General features: G+C 46.6%; 2 protein-coding genes across 3 annotated transcripts in view; one reads left to right on the plus strand and one right to left on the minus strand.

The window, feature by feature from the left end:
• Positions 1-19,041, plus strand: part of LOC138521724 (uncharacterized) — a 249,845-nt gene extending 230,804 nt beyond the window's left edge. Inside the window, exon 2 of one of the 2 annotated variants that reach the window (XR_011283102.1) lies at positions 16,290-19,041. Coding sequence is in view for 1 of the 2 variants with exons in the window: in XM_069634765.1 (XP_069490866.1) it covers positions 16,290-17,099 (810 nt within the window). In the remaining variant the exon portion in view is untranslated. The remainder of the gene's footprint in view (positions 1-16,289) is intronic. The other variant, XM_069634765.1, reaches the window with a different exon arrangement.
• The window catches only part of IKZF3 (IKAROS family zinc finger 3), a 571,204-nt gene that overhangs the window by 348,483 nt on the left and 203,590 nt on the right, over positions 1-19,131 (minus strand). The window lies entirely within an intron of this gene.

Consider the following 19,131-nt stretch of genomic DNA (forward strand, 5'->3'; position numbering starts at 1 on the left):
GTCAAGCAGTATTGTGGCATGGATCGGTCTAGGTTGCATTTTTTAAGGCAAGTTTTGCATAAAGTTAAATTATTAGTGTTTAAATTAAAATTGACCATGCACAGGGCTGCAAATGTTCTTTAGTGAGTACAGTAGAGGAAACACAGGACTGGTCTGGGTACTCAACGTGGGACTCTGTGACAGATTATCATTTGGCAAGTGTGTAAAGGCCCTGCCTTTTTAGATTTGCATTACTTAATAAAATTATGCGGGTAATTCAATCTTCTGATGTCAATCTTCTGATGAGATTCCCCTTTCATGAGTTCAACACTAAAAGCATAGTGTGTTTCTGTGCCTTGCTGCATCAGCGGCTTGATCTGCAGTGCTTGCTCCACCAGTAGGAATGAGCAGGTTCAGATTTCGCAGGTGCCGATTTTACATATGCAGAGACAGCCAAGTATATGCAGGGGATTAATGTAAAATATGCACCCCTGTACCAAAACTATGATGATAAAAGTAACCTAGGCTGGTGTCATGGTAAACTCTAAAAATAAGCTTTGGATAGGTTAAGGCATGCTACTACTCATGATCATTGCAGCCACATTCAATTTGATATCAGAAGTGTGTCAGCTCCTGTGAGCAAACTCAGCTGTGGAAGGTGATGTGTATTGCTAGACAGGCTGAGCCTACCAACTGACAGAACAGGGACCTGAATGACCATGACTCTTCTTTGATCTCTTGTTGAGGATAGGAAACATCCTCACCTAGAGATAGCTGCACCACAGTCAGGCATGCTGGACTCAGGTATCAGAGGAGCACACCCATTCAAAGGGAGTATCCTCACAACAGGCTGCTTCCTTTCTAAAGGTATTTTCATCCACGTGAGACTGAAGAGGGTGGTGTTAGAGTAGACAGTAGGGCTGTGTACAGTGGAGGAAGGCTTCCACCATCTTGTTTTTCTCCCCCTCTCTCGCTCTCCTTCCTGTTCCCTCCTGTTCTTCTTGAGCAAAGCACTTTGGGTTTGATGTCAGCAGGGCAAAGTCAACTGATTTCACAAACAGCGATTGGACCACTAAAGCAGGCTAGCTTTAGTCCAATCTCCTGCAGACATACCTTTAAAAGAAGGGGGTTCCCGCCACTTCTTTGAGTCTCTCTTGAACATAAACCTGAGGAAGAATTCATTTGACCTCTGTTGGGAGAGTTGATCTCTCCAAACTCCTCTGCCAGTGAGGTGAAGATTGAGCATCCAGTGCAGAGGCGAGCGCTGTCCTCTAACCATAACAAAGAACCATTGGGGATGACATGCTGCTGGGATAAGACCTGCCTCTCTTCCAGCCAAGGCAGTACCCATGACCTCACTGCATTGTAGGAGTCCTGAAGTTGTTGACCAGTATCCCTAGTGCTTGGGAGAATAAAAAGAAGGTCCAACCCTTACCCTTGAGACCATAGACTCACAGCAGCCAGAGGACAAGACAGCCAGGAAACCTGCGTTCATAACATGGAACCGATTAGAGCTGTTATTCGAGACCGCTCTATGCCCAAAAACCCACACGACCCATCAAGCTGCTGTTGGCACTTTACGTCATCGAACCACTGTCCCGCATGTTTAAATCTGTTCACCGCCATGCCGCGCTAGCCAAGTATGTTGTTGCCTCTGCATGAACGACATGCTCATAATTGCATCTGTCGCCTTTGAATCGCCAATCAAACCGTGAGCATCTTCGCTGCCAATTGCCAACGCCATGGACCCGAACCTGGTGGCTCATTGAGCCCTGACCATTGTGAGCCGCAAAGAGTCGCTCGAACAGCCCTGTGTATCCAGGCTCCATCATCTTCGCCATCAAATCAACCATCAAACTGACCCTGATGCCCCTTAGCAAACACAGCTGAAGTGCTTGATCAAACTGATCCAGCAGAAACACGTATTCAGTCCCCAGCTGTAGTGCGTGTGCGAAAATGAGCAAAGGAAACATGGCGCCGATGCACGGCCATCTTGGACATTCACTTCCATTACAACAATGAAAGAGCAATGAAAGCCTACGTTTTCATGGTCTCAGCAAGTAAACATGTATTTCTGCAGCGCCGGCAAGGCCATATATTGATGTCAGATGAACGAACTGTGTAGAATAGTTGTTGTATTGTCCGGCGAAAGACAAGCCAGAAAGGGAGGCCGAGTGTTCTGCAGGTGCAGTGATAAGAGGTACTGGGAACAAAGGCAAGTAGAGAAGCTGCATTTTTCCATTTCTAGCTGGAACTTTCCACTCTTTGCGCCTCATGCTTATTGTCTCCTCTTCGGCCAAGGGCAGTCTGGTAACCTATGGGGGGCGGGGACTAGCACCATTAAGGGACGAGGTATTCCTCTTGCGAGAGCAGCTAGAACTTGGACCCCTTGTGATGCAGTCTCGCTGAAAGGGAGGACGCTCTGCTCCAGACCCAGTTAGCACGAGTGATCTCTTTGCATACCGGCTGTGGGACTAAGCAGTGTTGTCATGGCCGAGATTAGGTGTCTTCTGCAACTATTCTAACAGTGATGCTCTTTTTCTATGTTTATGTATAACTGACTATGTGTTTGCCTTTCTTTGTTTATGTTATGAGTGAATAAAGGGCCTATAACAAGCCATTTATATTATCATTATAACCAGTGTTTTATGTGTAGCCTACCTGAGTCCAATTACTGATTTTGCAAGGGGCCGGGGAACGTAAGTTCGAGGTCTCCCCACGTGACCAAGAAAAAGCAAAACAATTGACCCTGTGAGCAGGGTCTTTGTGCTGGTATTGATGCCAAAGATTCCTGCTAATTTGATATACGTTAAAGGTATTGGACTCGGAGAGGCAATAATTTGGAAAACGAAAAGTGTGTGGTGAGGTATTAATGAAAGGGACCTGAAATATCCATTGGGTAAAATGAGCTCCCTATTTAGGAAAAAGGGAAGCTCCGCAGACACAGGCTGTCCGGAGGTGACTATTCCGGGGTGGAGTAAGAGTCTGTATGACAGTCGCACAGACTTGGTTATGTGGTGCTGGCTTAAGTGAGGAATGGGATACCAGTACAGAAGAGGCAAGTCAGGCTGAAGCGGTGGGCTGTCTACAACAGGTGCTGGTAGAGAAAGGGAAAGAGTGTTTGGCTTTATGCAGGAGGGGCTGGATCTTGTTACATGCCTTTCGAAAAATACACCAGCAGAACGTAGATTTACAGGCGAATGTCCTGAGATTGGAAAAGTAACTGGCTGCTGAAAAACAGACTGCATTGATGCAGCAGATCCAGATCAAATTGTATCATGAAAAAGCGGACAAATATCAAGCGGTAGCCGAACAAGCTGCTTTGAGGGTTGCTCATTACAAATATCGAAAGATACGAGGGAGAGTGAATTCTCGCAAGGTGGCAAACGTGATTGCTTCCGCAGAGGTGGATTGGGATCCTGATCATTGGGACGGAGATGTATTCGACAGTACTAGTACCGAGAGTGGTTCAGAGCCAGCGTGTTATCCAAGTCGGAATTTGGCCGTAAGGAGGTCATTGTTAAACCCGTAGTACATAGAAGAATGGGTCATAATCCAAATAATCCCAGAGGAGAGGTGGTGGGTATGACCGCACTCGAGGATTATTCACAGCAAGAGATTGGGGAAATCATTAGTTGATTGAAGCAGAGGGCTGGTGAACTCTTGCTGTCCTGGATGGTCAGGTTATTTGATGGAGAGGTAGTCTCCGCATAGATGCGACAGACTCTGCCATGTTTCTACCCTTGACGCTGGAAATCCAGATACAGGAGATTCTACGTGTAGGCCCTCCTCGCGAGGACGATGGGGTTGAGGTTCAAATGTCTTTGTTACAATTGGCGGCACAAGGGTGTAACTGTAAGTATCCTATTGCCTTAGATTGGCCTACCTAGGAGAAAAATGGTATACATTAAAAGAGGCTATACAAAGAGTGAGGGAACATGTCATGAAAGAGGCAATTCATCTAGATACTCCAGAGCATTTGGGATGGTGGCATTGTCTGTTTCAGCCAGAAATACCATTATCCGGACTTCCCCCCAAGCATAAAATGTATCAATTGTACAAAAAGCAGGGTCTAGATGGGAAGGAGCGTTACAAAAAGGTGAAGCGGCAAGAGGTACATAAGCCCAAGAGGGAAGAGGTTTCATTTACATCGCCTCCAGAGAAGGGAGATGATGAGTCTCCAGGCATGTCCCTGCAATTCCAGCCAATTTATGCAGACTTGAGGAGAATGGTGAGTGCGATGGTGGAAATGGAATCTAAACACACACACTCAAAATACGAATAGGATGATGGTCAAACTCCGGTAACAACAGCCCAAATTAAGGTAGACAGACGGCCTCACGTAAAAGTATAATTATTCTGGCAGTCAGGAAACATACAGGAGGTCAAAACCTTAATTGATACTGGGGCAGAGGCCTCTTCGATACATGGAAATCCTTCAAGGTTTAAGAGACAAAGAGACCCCTGCCATCCAGACGAAAATTGATATGAAAATTGGATGTTTAAAAGAAAGGACACTTATCAGGTATTAGTGGTTTTCGATCCCTGAATACATTATTGGATTCAACATTCTAGAAGGGTTGATGCTCGGATTGGGAAGTAAGCTCTATCATTTTGTGGTAAATGCGTTCACTTGCACTTCCGTGGTGGTAGGACAATTGAAGATGCCCCCGGAGCTGGTCCCGTTAGCTACCAAAACAGAGTGTCCATGAAACAATATCGGATACCTGGAGGGCAGAACGAGATTTCAGAAACCATTAAAGGGTATGTTGGGGATTGTTCAATCCGATCTGGCCCGTTAAGAAGCCAGATGGGAGCTAGAGGATGACTTGATTATCGCAAGTTGAATAAACACACTCCCGAGCTAATACTGGCAGTCCCTGATACAGTGACTTTGATTGAAAATGTACAGAAATTTGAGGGAACTTGGTATGCAGTGTTAGACTTGGCTAATGTCTTCTTCATCGTATAGAATGCTGAGGAATGTCCGACCATCTGTCACCGGCTGGTGGCAGAACATTTAGACAAAATTCTGTGTAAGCCAGATGTGCAAATTGTGCATTACATTGATGACTTATTGATAAAGGAAAAGATGAGCATCTAGATCTTATCATGGACGTTTTATGGAAGGATGGGTGGGAAATTAATGAGACTACAACCCAAGGTTCTGGCAGAGATGAACAAGTTACTTACCCATGGTAACGTTCTTTCGACTGGATGTTCTTCCCACATATTCCTTATATTTGATATCCCAATATCCAGCTTGCTGCTTTGTAAATTGTTTTTCTGTAGAGGGCGCTGCGCGTCGATGTCTGTCGAGTTGATGTCGCTAGGAGGCTTCTGTCTCGATGACAACGTCATCACAGGTATAAGTAGTCACGCGCAGCGTCCATTGCTCAGTTCTGTTTTGAAGTGTTAGACATTGCTCAGGATGAGACGGCTACTACCCTTGAGAGCGCAGACTGCAATTACAAGGGAAGTTTTACTGCGGGGAAGGATGGGAGGGGTGATAAGGAATACGTGGGAGGAACATACAGTCGAAAGAACTTTACCTTTACTTTATTTGTAGTGCGCATCCATAAACCCGCAGGTGTCAGGGCGCAGACAAGTCAAACAAAACACAAAACATTCCAGGTCCAGTATCGGCAAGCAGTGAAGAATCCCCCTCCCCCTAGCAGCCCCACTAAGCCTAGAGGGGCAGAAGAATGCCTTAACGGAACAACCATGTCTTGAGCTCTTTTTTTTAACATGCTCAAGCTCAGGGAGCTTCTCAATGATACTGGCAAGATATTCCATAGTGTGGGAGCAATACAAAAGAACGCTCCTACCTGGACTTTCTTTGTCTTAGATCTAGGTAAAAATAGGAGATTTTGGTTGCTGGATCTCAGATTTCTGTAGCTGGGTTTTTCCATTATATGCTTTTGTAAGTAGGACGGCATGATCCCCATTCGGCACTTAAAGGTGATCACCAGTAACCTGAAGGTAATACGAGCCTCCACTGGGAACCATGGGTAAGTAACTTGTTCTTCGAATGGATTGTGTCCTCCCACGTATTCCTTATCTTTGATAGACTCCCAAAGTATTCATTTATATAGGAGGATGGAGTAAAAACTTTATTCTTTAATTATGCACCAAATGCAATACTGCCTTTCTGAATTTGGTTTCTTGGCTAGTGGAGTAATCCAAGCCATAGAACCTTGTAAAGGTGTGCGCCGACAACCAGTAGCATTTCCGTGCATTTTTGTGTTACTTTAAAATGTTACATGGCGCTGTCCAGTGCTGAAATTTCAGCACTAGCCAGCCCCTGGTAATGTCTTCATTTTTTTTAATATTGGGGGGGGTTCCCCGCAGACCCCCTAACCTCCACGCCTACCCCCCAACCCTAACCCAAGCCCCAACCCTAACCCTAGTTCTGGCCCTAACCCTAACCCTCATGTAACCCTTAAACTGACCCAAGCCCCAACCCTAACCCTAATTTAACCCTTAAACTAACCATAGCCTCAACCCTAACCCCAACCCCAACCCCAACCCTAGCCCCAACCCTAACCCTAATTTAACCCTTAAACTCTCCCAAGCCCCAACCCTAACCCTAGCCCCAGCCCTAACCCTAAATTAACCCTTTGTCACACTCCGAAGTCCGTGGCGCAAGTGGGTTCAATGGCGCTTAAGCGGCCATTGAATCGCCCCGCCACGTTTCTCCTCTCACTGCTATGCAGCGCTCTAGTCTTGGCGGTCCCACCACCAATCGCCTTTTTCCTTCGCTTCCACCCGGAAGCCTGCGCGTTGCAACCCTTCGCGCTAGTCTTTCGGGTGAGACGCTCCTCAGTTTTCCTCTGTTCTGTTTCTTCCCTTGAGCTTCTCTTCTTCTTTCTCCCCTGGCCCTGCCGGCCGTTATTCTGCTTACCTGTCTCGTATGCTCTTCTCCCTCTCGGCTTGTCAGATTTCCGGCTCTTTCCCTGGGCTTCTTACCTGTATTCGTGGCTTCCCCCTCTGTGCTTACTACGTCGAAAGGCTCACCTCCAGACGGCTTCTCAAGGCTCTCCTCCAGGCGGCATCTCCAGGCTCAACTCCAGGCTGCATCACCAGGCTCACCTCCAGGCTGCATTACCAAGGCTCACACGCACTTCACTCAGAGGGTTTTTTTTATGCCGTAAGGCTTTTTCCCCCGATAGTTTGTTCCGGTAGAGGGACCCCCCTTGATCTCTTTAATTTAGGTCAGGGTGGCTTCCTACCGAGGCAGACCCTATCCGCCTCAGAAGAAAAAGGCCCTGTGGAAGAAAAGGCTCCAACAACCCACGGACACTGAGATACCAGGTGAGGAGTGGGTGGAAGGGCTGGATCAGGAAGGAGGGTCGAATCCTACTAGCGCTGACAGTTTGCAACGCCAAGAAAGGATCATGGCTTCCCCTGAACAATTTCAGGAGCTGGTTACAGCGGTTCAAGGGATGAGTGTTGAATTGCAGAACATTAAGGCGGAAAATGCAGCTCTAAGGCAGCTGGTTTCCGCACGGGAATCCAGGGAGTTGGATCTCCCTCCTATGGCCTTGTCTTCCGGAAATTTTGACGGTACACCAAAACGTCTCAAGGAGTTTTTGGAATCTTGTGCCATTTATTTTGCCTTTCGCCCCCACTCTTTCGCCAGTGGTCATTCCAAGGTGGGATTTATGATATCTAATATGACCGGTAATGCCCTGGCTTGGGCATCCCCACTGGTAATAGAGAATAATCCAGTGGTGCAAGACCACAGAGCCTTTTTGACCTTATTAAGGCAGACCTTTGAACAAGAAGAGATTACCCATGTAGCCGCCGAAGAACTGCTCGATGTTCAACAAGGGAACAATGACTTACGCACATATATCTCTTCATTCAAACGCCTGGCTGCTGATGCAGGATGGCCAGAACACGTCCAGTACACTCTTTTTCGCCGAGGATTAAAAGAAGAGCTGAAGGATGAATTGATAGAGAATAGAGAATAATCCATTGGTGCAAGACCACGGAGCCTTTTTGACCTTATTAAGGCAGACCTTTGAACAACAAGAGATTACCCATGTAGCCGCCGAAGAACTGCTCGATGTTCAACAAGGGAACAATGACTTACGCACATATATCTCTCCATTCAAACGCCTGGCTGCTGATGCAGGATGGCCAGAACACGTCCAGTACACTCTCTTTCGCCGAGGATTAAAAGAAGAGCTGAAGGATGAATTGGCTCGTATAGCTCGACTGACCACCCTTTCAGACCTGATATCCATCACACTCCAGATAGAGTATCGCCTGAGCGAGCGACGGGTTGAAAGGAGGAAACATCGCAATCCAGTCCTTCCAGCCTCCCCATCTCCTTCTGTTTCATCACAGCCACTGGGCCGGAGCAAGGAAGAACCCATGCAGATTGGATCCGCCCGAGCTCCTTTGACTCCAGACGAGCGAAAGAGACGTCGGGATGCAGGACTATGCATGTATTGCGGATCGAATTCTCATCTCCTTCGTAACTGTCTGGAAGTCCCTCCTCGGCGGTCGGGAAACAACAAACCTCGGAACTAGAAGGGACAGGGTTCCGAGGTTGTAGCTCTAGTCCCTCTGTTACTCTGACAGTAGCACCCCCTCCTAATACCTTGGATTCTCGTCTCATGGTGGTATCCATTCAGCTGCAAACTCCACAAAGTCAACTCTCCACTTTGGCCCTAATTGATTGTGGAGCTGCTGGGGTCTTCATGGATACCGAATGGGCAGGACACCAGGGACTCAGCTTGGTGCCACGAAAGGAAGCTCAGAAGGTAGAGGGCGTGGATGGATCCCCATTATCTTCCGGACCCATAACTCACACCACTGAACAGATGACGATCATTATACAGCAGCACTCGGAACTCTTAATGTTCGACCTCATTCGAGCCGCCCATTTCCCTGTGATTCTGGGTATTCCTTGGTTGAGGAAACATAATCCACACATTGACTGGGCCAGAAATTCTATGACATTTGATTCAGAGTTTTGCCAGGAGCACTGTTTACCTCTTCAATCTCCCGAACAGATCCAGATCATTCCATCAGGAGTAGCTACTACAAGCGAAATTTGTTGTGTTCCATCTGAACTGTCTGAATTCCGAGAGGTCTTTAGAGAGAGAGCTGTCCTTGAGTTGCCCCCGCATAGACCCGAAGATTGCACCATCGACCTGGTACCTGAAGCTTTGGTACCGTTTGGGAGGATGTTTGCTTTATCACTCATTGAAAAGAAGGCCTTACGGTCATATTTGGATTCCCATCTAGCCAATGGCTTGATAGAACCGTCAAAATCCCCGGCGGGCGCATCACTGTTCTTCATTCCCAAACGTGATTCATCAGAATTAAGGCCTTGTATAGATTATCGTGGCCTCAATAAGGTCACGGTTCGGGACCGATATCCCATGCCCCTCATTAATGACATCTTAGAAGCAGTACAAGGCTCCACTATTTTTTCGAAGTTGGATTTACGAAGTGCTTACCACCTCCTCCGTATCCGCAAGGGGGATGAATGGAAGACGGCTTTTCGGACCCCTTTTGGTCTTTACGAATATAGGGTGATGCCCTTTGGACTTGTTAATGCACCAGCAATATTCCAACGCTTCATGGATCGCCTTTTCTCTGATGTCTTATTCATCAATACCATAGTCTATTTGGATGACATTTTGGTATATTCTCGCTCCCCCCAAGAACATCTTCTACATCTCAGAACAGTATTACAACGTCTTCAGTCCAATGGTCTGTTGGTGAAGCCCGAAAAATGTGTCTTCATGGCTGATTCCGTTCCATATTTAGGATATATCCTTTCTAAAGAAGGAGTAACGATGGAACCAAGGAAGGTCGCCGCCATTTTAGAGTGGCCTATACCCACTACCCTGAAGGAAGTCCAACGCTTTTTAGGCTTAGCCAACTTCTATCGAAAATGTATTGACCATTTCTCGCAGGCTGTCTTGCCCATTACCGCTCTGCTCAAGAAGGAGGCTAAACCTTTTCTTTGGACTGAACAGGCTAACACTGCTTTTGTCCAGTTGAAGAAGTTGTTTTGCTCTGCACCTATTTTATGCCAACCGGATCAGGGCAAACCATTTGTGGTTGAGGCAGACGCCTCTGCCGAGGCATTGGGGGCTGTGTTGCTTCAGGAATGTAGGGGTGTGGAACACCCAATAACCTATCTGTCTAAAACTCTATCCGCTAGTGAAAAGAATTATTCCGTGATTGAAAAGGAACTACTCGCCCTCAAGTCGGCCTGCGAGGAATGGAGACACCTATTACATGGGTCCGTATATCCATTTGTTCGGCGCGCTGATCACAAAAACCTGAAAATCCTTCGTGGGATGGAATGCGTTAACTCCAGGCAAGCACGCTGGGCTCATTTTTTCAGTCAATATGACTTCACCATTACATACATACCGGGGACTCAGAATGGTCTAGCTGATGCTCTATCCTGAAGAGATACCCCTGCTACACATGTCACCCCTCCTTCTGAGTATTTGTTTTCACGCAATAGGATTGTAGGTGCCATCTCAACCTTCCTTCAAGACATAAGGTCTGCCTCTACGCCAGATCTAGAGGAGACAATCCCTCGGAGGGATTTACGGGGTGTGCAATGGGCAGAAGGCTTGCTGCTAGTGAACCAAAGACTCTTTGTACCCACTAGAGCCTTACAGTTGAAGATACTGGAATGGTGTCATGATCATGCCAAAGCGGGTCATCGAGGTCAAAGAGGCACAATGGAACTGATCACTCGTTCCTTTTATTGGCCTACACTAAACAAGGATGTTAAGGATTACTGCAAGGCCTGTTCCATCTGTGCTCAAAGTAAGACTCCCACTTGTAAACCCTTGGGGCTATTGGAGCAACCAGAGATCCCTTCTAGACCTTGGTCCCATATTTCTATGGATTTTATTGTGGATCTACCGGCCTCCCAAGGCTCTACCTGCCTCCTGGTAACTATGGATTCCTTCACCAAATTGGCATACTTCTCTCCGCTAGCAGGTGTCCCATCCGCTTCCAAGATGGCTGAGGTTTTTCTCAAGGACATTTTTCGTTTACATGGATCGATGAAATCATCTCTGATCGAGGGAGTCAATTCACATCACGGTTCTGGGGAGCCCTGTGTAAACGTCTTGGCATTGATAGAGCATTATCTTCAGGGTTTCATCCCCAGACGAATGGCCAGACAGAGCGCCTTAATGCCACTCTGGAGCAGTACCTCGATGCTACATAAACCGTCACCAAGACAATTGGGTGTCTCTTATTTCCACCGCCGGGTTTGCTTATAATAACACTGTTCACTCTGCTACCAAACTTAGCCCTTTTTATTGTACTTATGGGATTCACCCACATGGGGTATTACCAATTCTCCATTCCCCCTCTAATGTACCTACCATCGAGTCCACTTTAAGCGAAATAATAACTGCACATAGAACAGCTCAACTTAGTTTGTCTGCAGCCAAGACAAGGTACAAGGCCCAGGCCGATTCCCATCGCCTACCTTGCCCCCAGTGGAAGAAGGGTGATAGGGTTTGGCTTTCCACCAAGTTCCTTCCCCGTTGGTTACGCCCAACTAAGTTGTCCTTTCGCTACGTGGGGCCTTTTAAGATCACCCATAAGATAAACCCAGGAGCATTTAGACTCAAGCTTCCCAAGAAGATGAGTCGCATACACCCGGTCTTCCATGCTTCTTTGCTACGCTCTGTAGATCCAAGTATTACTGGTAATAAGAAACCCATCTTACCTGCCTGTTCCGAACCCAGTTCTGCTGAATATGAGGTTTCACACATCCGAGATTTCAGGTATAGAAGAGGATGTCTTGAATACTTGGTGTCCTGGAAGGGTTATCCCCAATCGGAGGATTCATGGGAACCTGATTCCTACGTCCATGCCCCAGTACTCACTAGAAGGTTCCACCGTACCCATCCGGGCAAGCCGGGAGGTGTGAGGTATAGAGGGGGGCATACTGTCACACTCCGAAGTCCGTGGCGCAAGTGGGTTCAATGGCGCTTAAGCGGCCATTGAATCGCCCCGCCACGTTTCTCCTCTCACTGCTATGCAGCGCTCTAGTCTTGGCGGTCCCCCCACCAATCGCCTTTTTCCTATGCTTCCACCTGGAAGCCTGCGCGTTGCAACGCTTCGCGCTAGGCTTTCGGGTGAGACGCTCCTCAGTTTTTCCTCCGTTCTGTTTCTTCCCTCGAGCTTCTCTTCTTCGTTCTCTCCTGGCCCTGCCGGCCGTTATTCTGCTTACCTGTCTCGTATGCTCTTCTCCCTTTCGGCTTGTCAGCTTTCCGGCTCTTTCCCTGGGCTTCTTACCTGTTATCGTGGCTTCCCCCTATGTGCTTACTATGTCGAAAGGCTCACCTTCAGACGGCTTCTCAAGGCTCTCCTCCAGGCGGCATCTCCAGGCTCACCTCCAGGCTGCATCACCAGGCTCACCTCCAGGCTGCATTACCAAGGCTCCCACGCACTTCACTCAGAGGGGGGTTTTTTATGCCGTAAGGCTTTTTCCACCGATAGTTTGTTCCGGTAGAGGGGCACCCCTTGACCTCTTTAATTTAGGTCAGGGTGGCTTCCTACCGAGGCAGACCCTATCCGCCTCAGAAGAAAAAGGCCCTGTGGAAGAAAAGGCTCCAACAACCCACAGACACTGAGATACCAGGTGAGGAGTGGGTAGAAGGGCTGGATCAGGAAGGAGGGTCGAATCCTACTAGCGCTGACACCCTTAAACTAACCCAAGCCCCAACCCCAACCTTAATACTTACCATTACATGTCTACGGAACCATCACATTTATTTCAACGAAATGGCCATTCTATGGAATGGTATTTTGATGGAAAATCTATGGTTTGGGTTTCAATAGTTTGTGATTCGATAGAATGACCGGATACCGGTTCCTGAAGCTCATGAAGTGCAGAAAAACGGAACTGAGCAACGGACACTGCGCGTGACTACTTATACCCGTGATGACGTCGTCATCGAGACAGAGGCCTCAGAGGGACATCGACTCAACAGACATTGACGCGCAGCGCCCTCTACTGAAAAAAGAAATTCTGAAGTAGCAAGCTAGATATTGGAATATCAAAGATAAGGAATACGTGGGAGGACACAATCCATTCGAAAGTGATTTTTCTGAGACTTCAGTGGAATAATGGACATCATGAAATGGTACCAAAAGCCAAACAAAAGATCCTCGAGTTCTTGACTCCGAGAACTAAGAAACAAGCTCAGCAGTTTATTGGTCTGTTTGGATTCTGGAGACAACGTATACCACATTTGGGGCAGATTTTGGCGCCCCTTTACAAAGTAACACTCAAGAAACACGATTTTTAATGGGGTGAGGAGCACGATAGAGCGTTCCAATTAGCCAAAGACACCATTCAGAAAGTACTTCATTGATGGCCGTTGAGAGATGGGGAGGTGGAACTCAATGGGCCTCATTACGAGTCCGGCGGTAACAGAGCTGGAAAAACCGGCAGGTTACCACCGGACCCATATTAACATTCTGCCTCTGTGATTCCCGGAATCACCGGGGCATTACGACCCCGGTGACCCAGGAATTCCGGAGGCGGAATTGTGTAAGTCCCCATTCCCATGGAGCCCCATAGGACTCCATGGGGCTGGGGTCTATGACAGAGCCGGTGTTTCCATGTCCGCCGGCAGGCAGGTGGTGTTAAATCCGGCAGGTCAGACCTGGCGGGAGTGACACCTCACGCCTGCAGGACCCTTAATGAGCCGGTCCGGAAAGAACGGTGGCAGCGGTTTTACCACCACCTTCTTTCCGGACCGGCAGGGTCGTAATAAGGCCCCAGGTATCTGTGCAGGATGTCTATGCCAATTGGAGTTTGTGGCAAAAAACAGGACAGGAAGCGGGTGCCTTTAGGATTTGATGTCGGAAGTTACCTGAAGCTGGTGAGAGATATACTCTGTTTCAGAAGAAATTGTTAGCCTGTAATTGGGCACTGGTGCATATGGAACAAATGACGGTGGGTTGTGATGTATTGATCTGACCGGAAATACCAATCATGCAGTGGGTACTGAGCTCCCCTAAAACACATCGAATCGGGCATGCACAAGAGGCCAGTATCATCAAATGAAAATGGTACATTCAAGATCGTGCCAAGACAGGGAAGAGGGGTGTGGCAAAATTACATGAGCAAGTGGCAGGGGTTCAGCTAGTGGATCTGGAGCCTGTAGGAGAGATAACCCTGTCTCCAGTCAAATGGGGAATCCCATATGGAGAATTATCTAGAGAACAAGTGGAACATGCCTGGTTTACTGATGGTTCAGCCAAATATGTGGAAATTGAGCGTCACTGGAAAACTGTAGCCTATAATCCCAGGTTGAAAAAGGTGTTAACCACCTCTGGCAAAGTGAAGAGTAGCCAATTCGCGGAATTATATGACATGTACCAGGCTTTGAAACAGGAGACGCCCAGAAGTTGTCACATTTATACAGACTCGTGGTCCGTTGCAAATGGGTTGGTTGTGTGGCTAATTATGTGGCAGAAGAATGGATGGAAGATTCATGCTAAAGAAGTATGGGGAAAATAATTGTGGCAAAACATTGCTGAGATGCTAATGCATACTACAATAACTGTGCATCATGTAGACGCACATTGTGCATCAGATTTATTAGAACAATGGTTCAATTCTGTTGCAGACGAGCATGCCAAAATTTCAGTCGAGGACACCAGGGCTGAGAAAGATGATTTGGAGGCGATTGCTAAAGGGGCCCACCAGAAGAGAGGACGGTTGTATACTAATTGACCTCGGGAGAATTGACCTCGGGAGAATTGACCTAATTTAGAAGGTCAATTAGGACATATTATGCAGGGGAAACCTCACGCAACCTCCCACCCAATCCAAAACACCCTGCAAACCCCCACCCAATCCCCTTATATTTTTATAATCCAAAACCAACCCAATACATATATAAAATAACTAAAATTATTTAAAGGTCAATCGTGCAGAAGGTCAATTAAGACCACTATAATTAGGTCACTTGTGCAAAAGGTCAATTGTAAAAGGTCAATTTGGGTAATACCGAGTGGACAGCTCAGAGAGAAAGCTACTATCAGGTGGGCGCAAGACAGGGGAATTAGAATTCCATTAGAGATGGTAAAAACTGTGATTTTACAATGTCCCATGTGGCAACATCAAAAGCAAAGAACCATTCCACATATAATCCACGGCATATTGAGGCGGGGTAAATTGCCCAGACAGATTTGGCAGACCGATTATATTGGTCCCAATGTCATTAGCCGAGGATGTCAATATGCATGTACCATTGTGGACAATTATTCCGGTTACCAAATGGTATTGCCATGCAAAAGAGCTACCCAATTGAACATGATTAAATTATTAAATCAAGTGGCTGTGTATTATGGCATCCCCTTACAGATTCAAAGCAACAATGGGTCCCACTTTAAGAGAAAGTTGGTTTCAGACTATTGTCAGGAAAAAGAAATCAAATGGATCTTTCATGTCCCCTATTACCCTGCGGCTTCAGGGTTAATTGAGAGAATGAATGGCTTGTTGAAAGAACAGTTGCGCAAAGCTGGTGAGGATACCCGAAAAGGGTGGTGTGAAAGTGTGTTAGATGCCATTCAGATACTTAATAACCGTCCCATTGTGAACTGTGAGACTCCATCAATGCGCATGTTGATGCCAGCCTTACAATTCAGAACCAATAAAGTTGTGGAAACTCTGTTGTATTGGGAAATGTCTCCTGAAGCGTTAGCTCTTTATCGGGCAACTCCTAGGTCTCAGCTGGGGTAGATTTGCATGCAAGGGAAGAAATCTGACTTTAACCAAGAGGCATTATTGTGATTGATACAGGAATCGGGGTGCAAATTCTGTCTGAACATATGGGATTAATTGCCCCTAGACCTGGACTAGCCCTGAAAGGCATTCAGGTGTTGGGAGGGATTGTGGATGCAGATTATCAGGGAGAAATCAAAGTTATTCTCGTGAACAGTGGAGAGAATATGTTGCCTATACATAAGGGAGATCGAGTGGCCCAATTGATATTAGTACCTATAAAATTGTCCATGGTGAAGAAAGGGGAGTCACCCACAATATTAACTATTCGTGGGGACAAGGGTTTTGGCTCTTCAGATGCAATGGTTCCAGGTGCCAAGGCATGGGTCGAAAAACCTAATGGTCCGCCCGTCCCGACGGATGTCATTGCAACAGGGGAAGATCAAGTGGTTCTTGTGATGGAACCTGGGAAAAGGAAATAGACTCATATTCCCGCTGATAAATGTTATTTGCATGAATGATGTACTCCGCTGATACCTTGTTTTTCATTTTTGACTTTTAGATCCTGAGTGTGCTGATGAGTGCCTGTGTGAGGCATGGTGGAGTGTCTTCGGGAGGGTCCGTGGACATGCTAGAGGAAGTGAGAAGTGTCGCCATTCTGTCGATGGAGTTGGGGATTTGGATCAAGACTGACACACCTGTTACCGCTTTTGAGCCTACTGATGCGTCTATTGCGGCATATCACAGTGCCTTGAGGAAACAGCGAGGACAAAAGCGTAATGCCTTGCCCCTTTCTGCACTTTCTATGTCCGTGGTGCAAAATAACTATCCCGCCCTTGTTGGGCAGACTGAGAACATATGGGTTTACCTGGCTCACAAGGTGTTGAACATTTCACATTTCTGTATGTCGGATGTGCATGACTCCGCAACTTTGGTTTCCACCAGCCTCATGGCGATACCGACACCTGTCCCGGTGCTAAGGCATTTTTTCCGGGTCTTGCATAAGGATCCCTTGGTTGAGAATTCCGATATACAAAGTGCCTTTTCTGTGTATGAATATTGTAAGTTCTGTGCGGACACGGATCGCAAATGGAGAAATATGATAAACATCATTACGTACAATATTGCTCCTGCTGATGTCTGCTATCATATGACTTGTGATCCAAACTTTGTCTGTAAATGTCAACAACTGACTTTGAACCAAAATGAGAAGAGAACGGATTTTGAGTGGCGCTTATGTGTACTACCGGCATCTGTTTGTATTGATGTCTCTAACAATATGTGGTGCAATTTTACTGTTTTAACTGCCAGCCACCTGAACCATGTGAAACTTCCTACGGGTTGGCTATTCTCCTGTGGGAACTATACCTAATCATATATTCCTGCCAATATTTTGGGTGGTCTTTTACTCTGCTTAATGCTATTTCCCTTATGTCCCGCCATTCGGCGGTCTACGCGATCCGCTTCTTACACTGCCCTATCGCCTGATTGTAATTCTGATGTCCATTTGTTGTCTGAAACTGAAGTGTTAGTGTTAGCTGTTTTATTAGTGGGGATTTGGGGTCTAGCAGCTGGGGGTTATAACACCCTGGTTAAACTAACTTGCTTGGCAGTTAAAAGGCTTAACGAGACTTCACAGGCTTTAACTGAGCTACTGTTAGATGATAAGAATTTTAGGAAGGCTATTTTGCAAAATAGGGCAGCTACTGATTATATGTATTTGAAGCATAATTTATGGTATAATGCCATAGAAGGGATGTGCTTTGATTTGGAAGATCGTTCCCGTTCCATTGAGGATCATATTAATGAGTTGAAGAGTCTGGTGGCCCGAGTGACACAGGATAAAGACGGGGATTGGTGGAGTCAAATGTTTTCCTGGATTCCCAAGCGTTGCATTCTGCTTTGGTTTGGGGTTTTGGTATTTTTGCTGTTTTAGTATTTTTCAGTTGTTGTATATTGTGTATTCCGAATTTGTGGCGTTTATTTCGCGAGTTCTGTAAATCTTCCTTTCGCCCATTGGGTTATGGTAGTTGAATGTCCAAGGGGTAGAGTGTAGTGCATGTGCGAAAATTAGCAAAGAAAACATGGCGCAGATGCGCAGCCATCTTGGAGATTCACTTCCAGTACAGCGATGAAAGAGCAATGAAAGCCTACGTTTTCGTGGGCTCAGCAAGTAAACATGTATTTCTGCAGTGGTGGCAAGGTCACATATTGATGTCAGATGAATGAACTGTGGAGAATAGTTCCACCAAAGGACAAACCAGAAAGGGAGTCGGAGTGTTCTACAGGTGCAGTAATAAGTGATACTGGGAACGAAGGCAAGCTGAGTTTTCCCACTTCTAGCTGGAATTTTCCACTCTTTGCGCCTTATGCTTATTGTCTGCTCTTCGGCCAAAGGGCAGTCTGGTAACCTATGAGGGGCGGTTATTCGCACCATAAAGGGAAGAGGTATTCCTCTTGGGAGAGCAGCTAGAACTTGGACCCCGGGTGATGCAGGCTCGCTGAGAGGGAGGATGCTCCACTCCAGACCCCGTTAGCACCAGTGATCTCTTTGCCTACCTGCTATGGGACTAAGTATTGTTGTCGTGGCCGAGATGAAGGTGTTTTCTGCAACAATTCTAACGGTGAGGCTCTTTTTCTATGTTTATGTATAACTGACTATGTGTTTTTCTTTCTTTGTGTATGTTATGAGTGAATAAAGGGCCTATAACGAGCCATTTATATTATCATTATAACCAGTGTTTTATGTGTAATTCTTTGCCTACCTGAGTCCAATAACTGATTTTGCAATGGTCCGAGGAACATAAGTTCAAGGTCTCTCCACGTGACCAAGAAAAAGCAAAACATCAGCATCTTCGCAGTAGAACAAACTGTCGAACCTACCCTGGTGGCACTTCAGATTCGCCCTTCTCAAGCATCATGTTCAAAATGCAGAGCCCCTGTTCAAACCCAGCTGAACACCACTCCTTGCATAGAACAGCGTGACTGCTGCTCCCGAACCTCTGACCTGCATCCTCAAACCAGTTCAACATTGCACTGCACTGTTTGAGCGTGTCACGGCCCGGCTAGTACATGACGCTCCTTGTTGCACCTACTGTCTTAAAACCTCCCCCTTCAACTGCGAGCATCTTCACTGCAGCTCTTCATAAGCAGGTGACACCTACTGCAGGACTGGAACAAAATCAGCGACTCAGTTGAACACAGTTTTAACTGCTGGAACAGCACACAAAATCTGGTTTGATGCTATCAAACCAATAAGAAACCTAAGAAAGTATTATTGACTTTTAATTGCACCCTTGGTCCAGTTTGGGCCCTATAGACTGGTTAGGTCACTAAATCCCTTCTTAACTTGAAAAGAAATATCCTTTTACAAGAACATTGTGGTTGTCACTTACTTTATGCCC

The sequence above is a fragment of the Ambystoma mexicanum genome, chromosome 13 (genome assembly GCF_040938575.1).
Source record: "Ambystoma mexicanum isolate Mex_15411 chromosome 13, UKY_AmexF1_1, whole genome shotgun sequence".
NCBI lineage: Eukaryota > Metazoa > Chordata > Amphibia > Caudata > Ambystomatidae > Ambystoma > Ambystoma mexicanum.